Source organism: Saccopteryx leptura, chromosome X (assembly GCF_036850995.1).
Source record: "Saccopteryx leptura isolate mSacLep1 chromosome X, mSacLep1_pri_phased_curated, whole genome shotgun sequence".
NCBI lineage: Eukaryota > Metazoa > Chordata > Mammalia > Chiroptera > Emballonuridae > Saccopteryx > Saccopteryx leptura.
Window position 1 is genome coordinate 72,784,870 of NC_089516.1, and position 15,572 is coordinate 72,800,441.

The following is a 15,572-nucleotide window of genomic DNA, read 5'->3' on the forward strand; positions in this document are numbered from 1 at the left end:
AGTGACTAAGACATAGATAGACGTTGGTAGCTTAAGTAGGAATATGTGTGACTGCAAAATTGAGTTTTTTATAGTAGGGTTAAGCTTTATTTCTTTTCTTTTGTACAGCTCTAAGCCAGTAACCAAAATTCCTGCCTTTCTTCTAAAGGGCTACAACAGGAGTATCTCCCGAACAGAAACCATCATACGCTTTGCTTTCCAAGCCTCTATCACAGTTCTGTGTATTGCATGCCCCTGCTCACTGGGTCTGGCGACTCCAACTGCTGTGATGGTGGGGACAGGAGTAGGTGCTCAAAATGGCATACTAATCAAAGGTGGGGAGCCCCTGGAGATGGCTCACAAGGTAAGATAGTCCCCAGAACTAAAAACGATCCCATCCAAAATGGCAAGAGTACCCTGACTGAGAAACAGAGTCCTAAATTATTTCCACCTGGTCCCTAAGCTAGCTGAGGGTTGAGGGAGGAAAGGTGTTCTTTTGGTTCTGGCCCATATTGGCCTTGGTTATCTCATATCTCTAGAGCTACTCGAGTCCTACTCTCCAGAGCAGATGCTGCTGTGGAAATGCCGGAGTCTGATCGCAGCTCAGACTAGAACAGTCTTTAGGGCAGGAAAATAGAAAAGGTGTTTGTCCAGGTATTTCAGGCTTATAACCTATTTGTGCGACTCCATGTTTGTGTTCGTCACTGTGAGATAGTACTTGTGGTGACATTGCAGTTTCTTGGCCTTTCTGCCACCAGATGAGTTTGCAACTATGACCTCAGGAATATAATTCTATCCCTGGTCTCTCATATTAGGATTTTCATAGCAATCTCAATCAAGGCTACTTGACTTCACCTGAGACCATGTTCCTTCTATGTTCTTACTAGGAGGATATAAACTATATACAGGTGCATGCATGTAGTAAACACAGAAAACAGTTTAGAACAGATTGAAACCCCGTCTGGCCAGTGAATACAGCCTATTAGTTTTTATAATGGTTTAATTAATTAATTAAAAAAGATTTTATTTATTCATTTTGTGGGGGAGAAGGGGGAGGAGCAGGAAACATCAGCTCCCACACTTGCCCTGACCAGGCAAGCCCAGGGTTTTGAACCGGCAACCTCAGAGTTCCAGGTCGATGCTTTATCCACTGTGCCACAATAGGTCAGGCTGATTTTTAATTTTTTTTTTTATTTTTTTAAATTTTGATTTAATTTTAAACTTAAAGGAAAATTGCAAGAATAGTATAAGGAACTTCCGCATACCCTTTCCTGCAGATATCGGCTTCTTTTCCTAAGAAGGACATTTTCTTACATAACCACAGCACAAAGTTCAAAATCAAGAAATGAATACTGAAATAGTTCTATTTCTATAGTCTGTCCTCCAGTTTACTCGTCTCCATAATATCCTTTATAGCTATTTTTTTTGTCTTGTCAGGAGTCATGCTTTGTAGTTAGTTGTCATATTTTTTCATCTCAGTTCCTGAAGCTATTCATTTTTCAAGGTTTGTATCCCGAGTTTACCGTGAGGTGACTGTGTTCTCTAATTCCAGACTCTTTTTCCTGTTGGGGCTGTGTTTCTCTCATTGGTTCCCCGTGCTGTCTCTTCTCAGACCAAGCTTCTCATCTAGATCCAATAAAGTCAAAGCAGCCCAGCAGGACTTAGCTGGGGCTCTCAGTTCAACTTCATTACTTACCTTTCTCTTAGAAGTGTCTTCCTCCTGACCTGTGGCAGCGCAGTGGATAGAGCGGCGACCTGGAACACTGAGATCACTGGTTTGAATCCATGAGCTTGCCTGGTTAAGGCTGGTACAGGAAGCAACTATGTACTCTGAGTAAATGTTTCCTGCTTCTCCCCTCTCTCCAAAAATCAATAAAATAAATAAATATATATGTATTTGTGTGTCTGCCTAATGCCTGGATTTCCCCTGTAGATATGTAATGCATTACTATTTAAAGCCTTTATCTTTTCTTGCAGGCATTAGAGGCATCTCTTAATTAACTATGAAGAGTCAACCTTTAACAATTAGTGGGGTTTTCTTTTTGTTTTTTTTTAAGAAACAGAGAGAGAGAGTCAGAGAGAGGGATAGATAGGGACAGACAGACAGGAACGGAGAGAGATGAGAAGCATCAATCATCAGTTTTTCGTTGCAACACCTTAGTTGTTCATTGATTGCTTTCTCATATGTGCCTTGACCGTGGACCTTCAGCAGACCGAGTAACCCCTTGCTCGAGCCAGTGACCTTGAGTCCAAGCTGGTGAGCTTTTGCTCAAACCAGATGATCCTGTGCTCAAATTGGCGACCTTTGGGTCTCGAACCTGGGTCCTGGGCATCCTAGTCCAACATTCTATCTATTGCACCACCACCTGGTCAGGCAAACAATTAGTTTTAGTTGTTCAACATGTATCCACAATACTGGGTAAATATTTGCAGTAGGGGGAGTTTAGGTGTAACTAAGAGAATTTCTTCCCTTTTTGTTTCTTCCATTTATTTTCCCAAAGACAGTTTAAGTCGAAGTTTATTAAGCAGTAAACCTTTTTGCCTGACCTGTGGTAGCTCAGTGGATAAAGCATCAACCAGGAATGCTGAGGTCTCCAGTTCAAAACCCGGGCTTGCCTGGTCAAGACACACACAACAAACAACTACTATGAGTTCATGCTTCTTGCTCCTCTCCCGCCTTTCTCTCTCTCTCCCTTATCTCTCCTTTCTATGAAATTAATAGCTAAAATATTTTTTTAAATAATGAAGTAAACCATTTTCTTATTTCTGGAAAAGTGATATTAGCGATGATCAAGTCATATAGGTGCATTATATTTTACTTTTCTTACAGGTAAAGGTAGTGGTATTTGATAAAACTGGAACCATTACCCATGGGACCCCAGTAGTGAGTCAAGTAAAGGTTCTGGTGGAAAGTAATAGAATATCATGCAATAAGATCCTGGCAATTGTGGGAACTGCTGAAAGCAACAGCGAACACCCTCTGGGAGCAGCCATAACCAAATACTGCAAGCAGGTATGTTTTTTTCCCTTGTTTATTAATATAGTCATGTCCTATTGCAATTAGACCAAAATCAAACTGGCGTTTGACTATGATTTACATATATAGTTGGTATAAGGCTTGGAGAGACTTGGATTTTCTTATTTTGTTTTATAATGTCTTAGATTATTCATACAGAAAAACCTAAAAATGAAAACAAATTAATTATAACCCTACACAGATAACCCCTGTTGACTAAAAAATTAAAATAGAAATAATACATATTTATGGTAGGAAACCTCAGATAGAGTGTTATATAATGAGAAAGCCTCATTCCTTACCCACTTTCATAATTCCTCTCTCCAAAATTTAACTCATGTTAACCTGCTAACAGTCTTTTCAGCTAACAGCTTTATTGAGATACAATTCCCATACTATAAAGTTTACCATTCAATAATTTTTACAGTATTCACTAGTGTGCGTCTGTTAACTACTTTTAATGCATATAACAAAATATATACATTTATTGATTTTTAAACTTTACATAGAAAGGTCTCACAATGACCAGTCTTTGGTACTTTGTTTTTAAAATTTTATTAAATGTTTTTTTTTGTATCAGAACATATAAATGTGCCTCATTTTTTATAATGGCTATATTCTGTTCTATTGCATGATTAGGTTTTGGCTCCTGTAATGTACAGTTAACATCCTTATCAGCTTTTGCAAGTTCAACTCAACTCTATTTTAAATGCCTAGAAATGCAATTGCTAGATCAAAGGATGCATGCAATTAAATTTTGATGAATATCACCGGTGCCTACGTGACAAACATGACCAACACGCACACAGAAGGCTGTACCAGTGTGTGCTTTCACTGGAGGTTCTCACTTCCCCTTTCCCCACATTCTTTCCAACACTTTATTTTTTTCCAATATAATAAGCCAAAAATGTAAACTCATTGATGGTTTGTTTTTCATTTTTTAAATTATGAAAAGAGTTGAGCATCTTTTTATATGTGTATTAGCCATTTGAATTTCTTTTTTTGTAACCCATCTGCCAGTTTTTTCATAGGATTGTTTACCTTTTCCTCCATGTTCTGTACAAGTTCTTTGTAAGTTATCTCACTTACTTTTACAGTTAAAACATGGCAATTTCTACCATTGATGTTGCCATTTCTTTATTCAGTTTTTCCTTTTTACTTCTTACTGTTATTGACCTGGGTTCTTTACACATACATGGAGCAGCAGAGAGGATGCCGATCTAAAGAGCCCGAAGTCCTTGGCTTACTAAGGACACAGAATTATTCTAGAGAGGCACTCGAGAAGTGAAAGCCCTGTCTTTGTTACTCTGTGCCCTGTACCGAACAGAAGATCTAACTTGATGATAGAATTAGATATTTAACTTGTGATTCTCTAGTGGAAAGGGCAGAGGATATTGATAAACTTGCCATGTTTTCTTTCCCTAAGCTTGGTATACATTTTAGAAAGTGGGATTAAAACAAAGGATGCTGAAGTCTTCCTGTGACTGAACATTATACTCAGCACTCTGTTTCTCTGTCCTTATTAAAATCTACTCTCAAAGGCAATGATGAGTGATCATTTTATTCTAAACATTTATAGTTAGCCCACAGTCATCTTTGATCTCACTAATGATGACCTTGGATTATGACAACCACAGTGGAATGCCATCTGTTTCTCTTCGCTAGGAGCTGGACACGGAAACCTTGGGTACCTGCAAGGATTTCCAGGTTGTGCCCGGCTGTGGTATTAGCTGTAAAGTCACCAATATCGAAGGCTTGCTACATAAGAATGACTGGAAGATAGAGGAAAATAATATTAAAAATGCATCCCTGATTCAGGTTGATGCAAGTAATGAACAGTCGTCAGCATCGTCGTCCATGAGTATTGATGCCCAGCTCTCAAGTAAGCTCATTTTCTTTGTGGCTGCAATTGTGGGGCAGTTTCTAACTGATGTCTGACTTCAGAATCCTGAACTGTTCTATAAGCAACGAAGGTTAGTGTTATGGCGTCATTCTGTTGGATCAGTTTTACTGCCAGCCCCTAATCACTTCGCTCGTTACTTGAGCACAGTTTCCATCTGGGCTCCGTGACTCCACAGTGTGGTGATGACCTTCCACCTTATTTCAGTTTTCTTTTATTTATCATCGCAGCTACTCCAAACCTTTTCTATCCTTCACACAATCCTGTGGCCTTTAAGGCCATTATGGGGATTATTTTTCACTTAGAAAATCAAGGCTCCCAGACACGGGCTCTTTCCTCCCAGATTTATTCCTTCTTCAGGGGAAGAGCTATCCTTCATCTTGTCCTAGCAAATCCCTGGTCCCTGCTCTGAGTCGCACCCTCTCTTGAGTCCTCAGGGACCTCCCTCTCGTTTGTGTCCTGTTCCTTTATTTTTCAACTCTCTTTCTGTAGTAGGTCCTTCTCCTAAACATATAAACATGTCTTCCATCAAAATCAGTGTATCTCCATCAGCATTTTGTCCTATTTTTCGCTTTATAGCCAAGCCTCTTGAAATACTAGCCTAGGCTTGCTGAGTTCACTTGTTCACTGTGTCATCTGGCTTCTGCCCCATCCATACTACTGCAACTGCCCTTTAAGCCCACTGATGGCCTTTAAGCCCACAGAGGGCCTTATTCAGTACCCTCTGCCATGGCACTTCTTAGTCTTGACTGCATGACTTTACTAAAGCATTTGACAACACTGACCATTTCTTCCTTCCAAAAGCTCTTGTCTCCATGACTCTGCTTTCTCTAGATTCTTCTCTCATTTAGCACTAACCTGGCTGTTCTTTTCAATCCTCCTCTGATTCCTCTTTTCTCCTGTGCTCAGAGTTTTGTTCTTTGTCTTTTTCTCATTTTACATGCTCTGTTTGCACAATCTAATTTGTGCCTATCGCTTTTTCTACCACGTGTGGACTTCCACCACGACTCCCAAATTCCTGTCTCTAGCCAAGGCCTGTTTTTTTTTTAGTCTTTTGTGGGTCCATTCACCTTCCCCAAAACAGGATATACCCACCTAAGTGTTCAGCACCTCCCACCCATGGCTGATTCTGCTAACATGCAAATCTGATTATGTTACTTACTAATACCTTTTATTATGGTGGCTTAGAACCTACTGTTGAATCATGAACCTTTGGAGGAATGTGCTCACCCCTCAGAAAATTTCTGTTTCAGGCAGACAGCCTGAAGCCCTCCTGTAGAATTCCGTTAATGATTCCAACTTTGTGGGCTCTGTCTCCTGCAGGACAAAGTCCAGTCTCTCTGGACTTTGTTCACGGTCTGTTCCCTATGCTGTGTGTCCTGCCTCCTTGGGTTCTGTCTCTGTGGGGGAGACTCTGCTCATATCTCTCTTCAACCAAGCCCTCACTGGCTGACATACATAGGCAGAGATGTTTGCTCTTCTGTGTAAATTGTAACTGTGCTCAGTCTCTGTTATTGTACAAGGCACACTGCATAAAAAGTCTTTATTTACCTTTCTGATTCTCCTACACTGTAATTTCTGTATTATTTTTCTTTTTTTCTGTATTATTTTTTTATGAACTTCTAGTATCAAGCACACTGATACAGAGTAATTTTTGTTCGTGTGACGACTTTTATTAAGCACTGTTCAAGACACTAAAGAATCGGCAGTGAATAGAGTAGACAAAGTCCCTGTCTCATGGAACTTATATTTCTGGTGGGGGAACACAAGAGAGTGAACAAATAAATTATATTTATATATATAAATATATATAATTTTATTTTATATATAGTAAATAAAGTTTTATTATATATATAATTTTATTTATGTATATTTATAAAATGTCTGATAGAGGAAAATAAAGAAGCTTAAGGGGTGTAAGGAATGCTGGGAGTAGTGGGTCTTATTTTATATAGGATGATCAAGGGAGACCTCATTGAGAAGATGGTATTTGTGCAAAAACCTGAGGAAGGGGAAGGAGAAAGTTACGTAGATATTTGTGATCAGAACATCCCAGGCAGGAGGAATGTTAAGTATAAAAGCCTTGAGTTGGTCCTGGCCATTTGGCTCAGTGGTAGAGTGTAGGCCCAGCTAGTGGATGTCCTGGATTTGATTCCCAGTCAGGGCACACAAGAGAAGCGCCCATCTGCTTCTCCACCCCTCCCCTTTTCTCTTCTCTCTGTCTGTCTTCCCCTCCCACAGCCATGGCTTGAGCACATTGGCCTGGGCGCTGAGGATGGCTCCATGGAGCCTCCACCTCAGGAACTAAAAATAGCTCATTTTGTGAGCATGGCCCCAAATGGGCAGAGCATCGGCCGCAGACGGGGGTTGCCAGATAGATCCCGGTCAGGGCGCATGTGGGAGTCTGTCTCTCTATCTCTCCTCTCACTTCGAAAAGAAGAAAAGAAAAAAAACCCTTGAGACAGGAGCCTGCTTGACTAGTTTCAGGAACATCAAGGAGAAGAATGTGGCTGCAGCAGAGGACATGTGTGGGTGTGAGGTAAGAGATGAGGCCAGAGAGGGAGCTGTCCTGAGATGTAGCCAGTGGAGAGTTTTCTGTGGACCAGTGACAGAATATGATTTACTGTCTTAAAATGATTACTCTGGTTGCTCTGGTGAAGATGCACTGTTGTGGGAAGGGCAGGAGCAGGGAGATGATTTAGTGCTGTAGTCAAGGGGAAAGGTAATGGTTGCTGGGACCAGTGTGGTGACAGTGGAGGTCATAAGAAGTGGTCCTTTTCCAGATGTGTCTGGAAGCTTGCTGACAGGTCATCGAGGTGAGGAAGAATCAGAAAAGAAGGAGAAGTGCAGAGTGAAGAGGTAACTCCTCAGAATGTGGTATCCTAGAAGCCAAGTGGAAAAAGTATTTCAAGGAGTGTTGGATGAACTGGGTAAAATGCTGCTAATAAGACAAGTAAAATGAGGATGGGTAATTTGCCATTAGGTAATGAAAAGTAAAGGTCGCTGGTGTACTTATTTTATGAATGATTCTCTGAAGTATTGTAGTAGAAACAGAAGTTTTATCACAGTGCGTTCACAAGAGAATGAGAAGATACCAATTGGAGATAGCTAACAGAGTCAACACTTTGGAGAAGTTTTGTTATATATGTAGAAGCAGAGAAATGAGACAGTAGCTAAAAAGGTTAGTGAGCCTGACCAGGCGGTGGCGTAGTGGATAGTGTTGGCCTGAGATGCTGAGGACCCGGGTTCGAAACCCTGAAGTTACCAGCTTGAGCATGGGATCGTAGACATGACCCCATGGTCGCTGGCTTGAGCCCAAAGGTCGCTTGCTTGAGCCCAAGGTTACTGACTTGAGCCCAAGGTCACTGGCTTGAGCAAGGGGTCACTCACTCTACTGTAGCCCCCCCCATCAGGGCACATATGAGAAAGCAATCAAAGAACAACTAAGGTGCTGCATTGAAGAATTGATGCTTCTCATCTCTCTCCCTTCCTGTCTGTCTGTCTGTCTTTCTTGTTAAAAAAAAATTATGTGAGATAAAGGGATTTTGTTTTTTTTTGTATTTTTCTGAAGCTGGAAACGGGGAGGCAGTCAGACTCCCGCATGCGCCCGACCAGGATCCACCCGGCACGCCCACCAGGGGGCGATGCTCTGCCCATCCGGGGCATCACTCTGTCGCGACCAGAGCCACTCTAGCGCCTGAGGCAGAGGCCAAGGAGCCATCTCCAGTGCCCGGGCCATCTTTTGCTCCAATGGAGCCTCGGCTGCGGGAGGGGAAGAGAGAGACAGAGAGGAAGGAGAGGGGGAGGGGTGGAAAAGCAGATGGGCGCTTCTCCTATGTGCCCTGGCCGGGAATCGAACCCAGGACTCCTGCACGCCAGGCCGATGCTCTACCACTGAGCCAACCTGCCAGGGCCTAGGGGATTTTTTTAAAAAGATACACTATGTATACTAGAGATAGAAAATTAGATGATGTAGGAGAGAGGGCTGAATGTTGGACAGATGTTGTAGAATAGGCAAAGGAGGGGAGTAAGTGCACAAGTGGCGAGGTTGTTCTTAAATAGGAGCAGGACACTTTATAACAGAAGGGAAGCGAGATTAACGTGTACACAAGCGCAGGTAGCTGAGTAGGTATGGTGATGAGAACTTGCAGAAGTTCTCTTCTGATTGCTATTTTTTTTTCTGCAGTAGGATGCCGAATCATTCTCTGGTATGAGAATGGGAGAAGAGATCTAGGTGGAATGGAGAATGAGGGCACTAGGGGAACATAGTAGAATTGCCAGATAGCACTCAGAGCTCACTTGAAGTTGATGGTCACATGTTGACACCGAGACATCAGTATGGTTGTGTTTTTGTTCAACCACATTCAGCTACTGATACATAATACATATTTTAAAATTAATTCAGTTGCTTTGGAACAAAAGTCAAAGGGAAAGGCCAAAAGGAAAGCTTCATCAAGAAAGTAACATTTGAACTGGCTCCTGAAGAATATGATGGAGTTTGGTGTCATGAGGGGGGGTGGTAAGGATGTCCAGGTGGAGGCAGCAACATATGCAAAGGCCCTGAGGCATGGAAGAGCAGAGTATGTTTCTTGAAAATTTGGAAATCCGTGTCATAGCTGCATTCTAGCAAACATGCAAGTAGTGACTGCAAAGTTAGCCAGGAAGAACGTGCCTCATAGCGTTGTTATAAATATTAAATGAGCTTACTGAGTTATTTCTGTACTTTTTCTCAGATGCTCTTTCATACTCAGATGCTCTTAATGCTCAGCAATACAAAGTCCTCATTGGTAACCGGGAGTGGATGATTAGAAATGGTCTTGTCATTAACAATGATGTAGATGATTCCATGATCGAACACGAGAGAAGAGGTCGCACCGCTGTATTGGTGGCAGTTGACGGTAAGCCTTCCTATAAGCACCCTGTGACTCAGTGTGTAATTTTAGCTACTGTTTTATGTGTATTTCTGAGAGACACCTGAATTAGGAGGATTATTCAAAGCAGCTTGAATGCAAAGTGAGGATGTTAGCAGTATGTAACTAGTAACTATTAGATTAATTTAAAATTCTCTTGCATTTGCCTGGCTTTCTTATTTTCCTCTGTAGTCTTTTCTTTTTTTATAAGCTAATTAAGGATTTGAAGCACTACTTCCTGGGTGGTTGTGAGGATTATTGAGAGCAGCACTCCATAAATAACATGATCATCATGTGACTATTATTATTGTGTCATTTAAAAAATTTTTTATGAGAAAGAAGTCTTTTTTATCAGTTGGGATGGAAAAACATGAAAAATACACAAAATGAGAGAAAATTAACCACAATTCTTTTCTCACAATCCTGACATGCAAAATATTAATACCAGATAGATTTAGACCAAAAAATGACAGTTACCATATGAGTCTTCTAGAATAAAATAGGAACATTTTTTCAAACCTTAGGATAATCAATGTTTTCTACAAAGGACCTAATGTTTAAAATTTTTGATAAATTGAGCTTTATCAAAATTTAAAAACCCTATTCTTCCAAAAGAATAAGTTCTGTGTATTTCAGTATAAGTAAATTTCAACTCAATAGAAATAAATTAGAAAAAGTAACTAACAGGAAGGATAAACAACGTTACATCATTGTTGTATCAAATATGGTGTTTATGGATAGAGAATAATGGAAATGAGGACACTGTCCATGGGTGGAGCAAGCACACGTTCTAGTAATCCCTCACACGGTGGTGACACTGTCCTAGTGCAGTGTGATGACGGCTCACACAGGTACTGTAGACTATAGGACAAAGACCCAGAGCCCTGAACAATGGGTGGAGGAAAAGAAATGCTTCATAGTATTAGCATTCAAGTCTCCAAATCTTTCAGACCTCACAATGTGTTTGATTCCCATTTCTTTGTGTCACTTCTTTTTTTTTTTTTTTTTTTTTTTACAGAGACAGAGAGAGAGTCAGAGAGAGGGATAGACAGGGACAGACAGACAGGAACAGGGAGGGATGAGAAGCATCAATCATCAGTTTTTTGTTGTGACACCATAGTTGTTCATTGATTGCTTTCTCATATGTGCCTTGACCAGGGGGCTACAGCAGAACGAGTAACCCCTTGCTCGAGCCAGTGACCTTGGGTCCAAGCTGGTGAGCTTTTGCTCAAACCAGATGAGCCCGTGCTGAAGCTGGTGACCTTGGGGTCTCGAACCTGGGTCCTCCATATCCCAGTCCGATGCTCTATCCACTGCACCACCACCTGGTCAGGCCTTGTGTCACATCTTTTTTTTCTTTGTTTTTTTTTTTTTTTAAAGAGGAAGGTTTATTATGTGATGTTAAGTCAGTACTTTCTTTTTTTTTAAATTTATTTATTCATTTAAAAAAAAATTTTAATTTATTCATTTTACAGAGGAGAGGGAGAGAGGGGGGGGGAGACAGAGAGAAAGAAGGGAGGAGGAGCTGGAAGCATCAACTCCCATATGTGCCTTGACCAGGCAAGCCCAGGGTTTTGAACCGGCAACCTCAGCATTTCCAGGTCGATGCTTTATCCACTGCGCCACCACAGGTCAGGCTATTTATTCATTTTTTTAGAGAGGAGAGGGAGAGACAGAGAGAGAGAAGGGGGGAGGAGCTGGAAGCATCAACTCCCATATGTGCCTTGACCAGGCAAGCCCAGGGTTTCGTACCGGCGACCTCAGCATTTCCAGGTCGACGCTTTATCCACTGCGCCACCACAGGTCAGCATTGTATCACATCTTAAAGGAGAGATAAACACTGTTGCTTCGTGTCAGTGAAAGGTGCAAAATTCTGTTTTATTTTTTTTTGGATTACTTCTTTCTCTGAAAAGAAAGATGGCTAAACATTACAACCCAAATGTGAATTAAAATAAACCCGAAAGACAGACCCTGGCCAGTTGGCTCAGTGGTAGAACGTTGGCCCAGTGTGGAAGTCCCGAGTTTGATTCCCAGCGAGGGCACACACGAGAAGTACCCATCTACTTCTCCACCCTTCCCCCTCTCCTTTCTCTATCTCTCTCTTCCTCTCCCACAGCCAAGGTTCCATTGGAGCAAAATTGGCCCCAGTCACTGAGGTTGGCTCTGTGGCTTCTGCCTCAGGTGCTAGAATGGCTCCGGTTGCAACAGAGCAATACCCCAGATGGGCAGAGCATTGCTCCCTAGTGGCTTGCTGGTTGGATCCTGGTAGGGCGCATGCAGGAGTCTGTCTCTGCCTCTCTACTTTTCACTTAAGAAAAATACAAAAAAATAAATAAATAAAATTAAAAACCCTAAAAACAACATAACATTAAACTGATAGCAAAGTAAAATAATATCCGTAGTCTCATCATTCTAACACAATGTCAGTTTTAATTATATATATCCCATTTCTAGTTTATATATGGATATGTACATACACACATAGACATTCACACACACAATTACAAATCAGTACATATACTATTTTTAAATGGTTGCACTTTATTGTATGTAAATTTTACCTCAATAAAAGAGAATAAAAAATTAAAACTTTTTTACACATACTGTTTTATTTTGCTTTATTTTAATACTAAATGTTTTCCACCTGAGCAGTGGTGGCACATTGGATAGAGCATTGACCTAAGACATCTAGGTCCCAGGTTCAAAACCCCAAGGTCACTATTTTGAGTGTGGGCTCACCATCTTTTTTTAAAAATTAATTTTAATGGGGTGACATCAATAAATCAGGGTATATATGTTCAGAGAAAACATCTCCAGGTTATTTTGACAGTTGATTATGCGGGCTTGAGCACAGGGTTGCTGACTTGAGTGGGATCATGGATATGACCCCATGGTCACTGGCTTGAGCAAAGGGTCACTGTCTGGAGACCCCCAGTCAAGGCACATATGAGAAGCAATCAATGAACAATTAAAAATGATGCAACTACAACTTGATGCTTCTCATCTCTCTCCCTTCCTTTCTGTCTCTTGCTCTCTCTCAAAAGAAAATACTGTTTTCCATTTTTATTTATTTATTTATTTATTTATTTATTTATTTATTTATTTATTTATTGTGACAGAGACAGCGTCAGAGAGAGGGACAGATAGGGACAGACAGGAAGAGAGAGAGATGAGAAACATCAATTCTTTATTGCAACACCTCAATTGTTCATTCATTGCTTTCTCATATGTGCCTTGACCATGGGGCTGTAGCAGGCCAAGTAACCCCTTGCTCGAGCCAGTGACCTTGGGCTCAAGCTGGTGAGCCGTGCTCAAACCAGATGAGTCCGTGCTCAAACTGGCGACCTCGGGGTCTCTAACCTGGGTCCTCCGTGTCCCAGTTCGACACTCTATCCACTAAGTCACCGCTGGGTCAGGCTCCAATTTTATTTTTAATTTTTATCTATTGAGTTTAGTGAGAGAGAAGGGAGAGAGGGAGAGAGAGAAAAGAACACTAATCTGCCCTGACCAGGGATCGAACCAGCAACCTCTGTGCTTCTGGACCATGCTCTATACCGCTAGGGCTCCAACTTTATTTTAATCACTGTATAATTTATCACACTTATGTACTGTAATTATTTTAATTTCCCTGTTAGAAATTTAAGCTATTTGTGATATTTCATTATTGTAAATAAAATTACAATGAACATCTTAGGTTTCAGGTGCTTTTTGTTAAATTATTTCTTAGGGCAAATTTCTAGCTGTGAGATTAATTTGTCTACATTTATAATTCTTGCTAAGTGTCAAAGTATTATGGTCTTTTGAGATACAGGAAAAAGCAAAAAATACCATTTACTTTTCTTTTTAAAAATAAAAATTAAGTATTTGCAGTGACTTTTTTTCCCCAGTAAAATTCCAGTTTTATTTCTATCTACTCCTTTACCTTAGAAAGAAAAAAGTATTAGTTTTCAATTTCACTTGCCTTTAAATTAGCTAAAGTGTTTGGATAATCAGCCAATACATCTCTAAGGGAAGAAAAAGAATCTAAGGTTTCTTTTGTCATTTTCCTATTACTACCTTTATTATTAACCTTTACCTTACTTTGTGAAATTTTCATAACTAAATATGGAAGTTTGTTGTGGGGTTTGTGGTATAAACTCAGTGTAGTTTTGGTGACATTTTGAGTTAAGCCAAGCCCTGAACAATTTTTCTTCACAAAATTCTTTTATTTTTGAAATTTTAAGTTGGAACATTATTCTGCTTTGTTCGTATTCCAAACTCTTCTTTTCTGGTGCTCCGGTATTAGATGTGCTGTGCGGCTTGGTAGCTATTGCTGATACTGTGAAGCCTGAAGCAGAACTCGCTGTTCATATTCTGAAATCTATGGGCTTAGAAGTAGTTCTGATGACCGGAGACAACAGTAAAACAGCTAGATCCATTGCTTCTCAGGTAACTGATTTACTTAGTTGCTGGGCTGGAGTATGTGATAACTTCTAATTCTTCATATACATTTCCTTTCTTTCCTTCAGATGCTAAAAAATATTGTATTATCGATTATTTTCAAAAAGAGTTGACATACTATTCAGGCAGAATTTGGGTTTTGTGTGCTACTATAATACCGTATTTTTCGCTCCATAAGACGCACCTGACCATAAGACACACTTAGGGTTTTAAGGAGGAAAATAAGAAAAAAACTATTCTGAACCAAATGGTGTGTTAAAATATTTAACAAAATACAGTATTTTTTGCTCCATAAGACGCATGGGCATTTCCCCTCCACTTTTAGGGGAAAAGATGTGCATCTGATGGAGTGAAAAATATGGTAAATAAAAAGTTACTTGCTTAGTTCATGAGATGCTTAAGTGACATCGAGCACCAGTTTCTGTTGATGTTTTCTGTGAAATATTGCTCCGACTTTTTGTCAGTGCTGCCTGCCTATGCAGGCCTCCAACCTTCTTCTGCCTGAAATCTAGCCTTAGCTCTGTGCGCTCCCCTCTCCTGCTCGTCGCGAGCACCACTGCTGAAACCGTCTTCCAAATCACCACCTGACAGTGCATTGTTTTGCTGCTGACCCCACACTTGCCTTACCTTCAGCACTTTTCTCACATGAGTCTTTTTTTCTTAGGAATGCCTTGTCTCTTCTTCGGTTAAATAATACAAGTAATATAGGAATGTATTCTTGTACAAATATACAGAAGGTCATGAAGTGAAAAGTTTGTCACTCTTTCACAAGCTCCCTGTGAAGTTCTGTCCCCCACACTTTATATGTATCCATGTTCATATACAAATGTATAGTTTGGGTATTTTTCAACATAAATTGGATTATTTTTGTATAGATTTGCTGAGCAGTTTGCCTTGGAGCTTTGTCCATGTCTGAACATGCGAAGTTATTTATTCTTTCTACGTTGCTGCATGGAAGTTTATAGTATGGATATATCATAATTTATTTAACTGTTCCTCTAATGATGGGCATTTAGGTGGTTTTGAAAATTTTTGTTACAAATACAGGGTATCAGTGTGTATCCCTGGACAAATGTCTTTTTTTGCATGTACATCTATGTCCAAAATAATAGCTAGACATGAATTAGCTGAGCCAAATGATGTGTGTACTTTGATAGATGCTGCCTAATACCCTCCAGAAAGACAGTACTGATTCACACAGTCACCGACAGCGTGTGAGGGAACTCATCTCTCCCTGTCTTTAAGATGATTGGATATTATCAGTCTTTTAAAATTGGGACATCTGGTGGGTAGACAATGATGGCTTATTATCGCTGAGTTGTATTTC

At 40.4% G+C, this 15,572-nt stretch overlaps 1 protein-coding gene across 2 annotated transcripts in view; it reads left to right on the plus strand.

Annotated features, from left to right (window-relative positions):
• Window positions 1–15,572, plus strand: part of ATP7A (ATPase copper transporting alpha) — a 113,632-nt gene that overhangs the window by 92,479 nt on the left and 5,581 nt on the right. For both annotated transcript variants that reach the window (XM_066357924.1, XM_066357925.1), the window contains 5 exons: window positions 149–343; window positions 2,810–2,992; window positions 4,661–4,877; window positions 9,629–9,793; window positions 14,091–14,233. In XM_066357924.1, coding sequence (XP_066214021.1) covers window positions 149–343; window positions 2,810–2,992; window positions 4,661–4,877; window positions 9,629–9,793; window positions 14,091–14,233 — 903 coding nt within the window. The remainder of the gene's footprint in view (window positions 1–148; window positions 344–2,809; window positions 2,993–4,660; window positions 4,878–9,628; window positions 9,794–14,090; window positions 14,234–15,572) is intronic.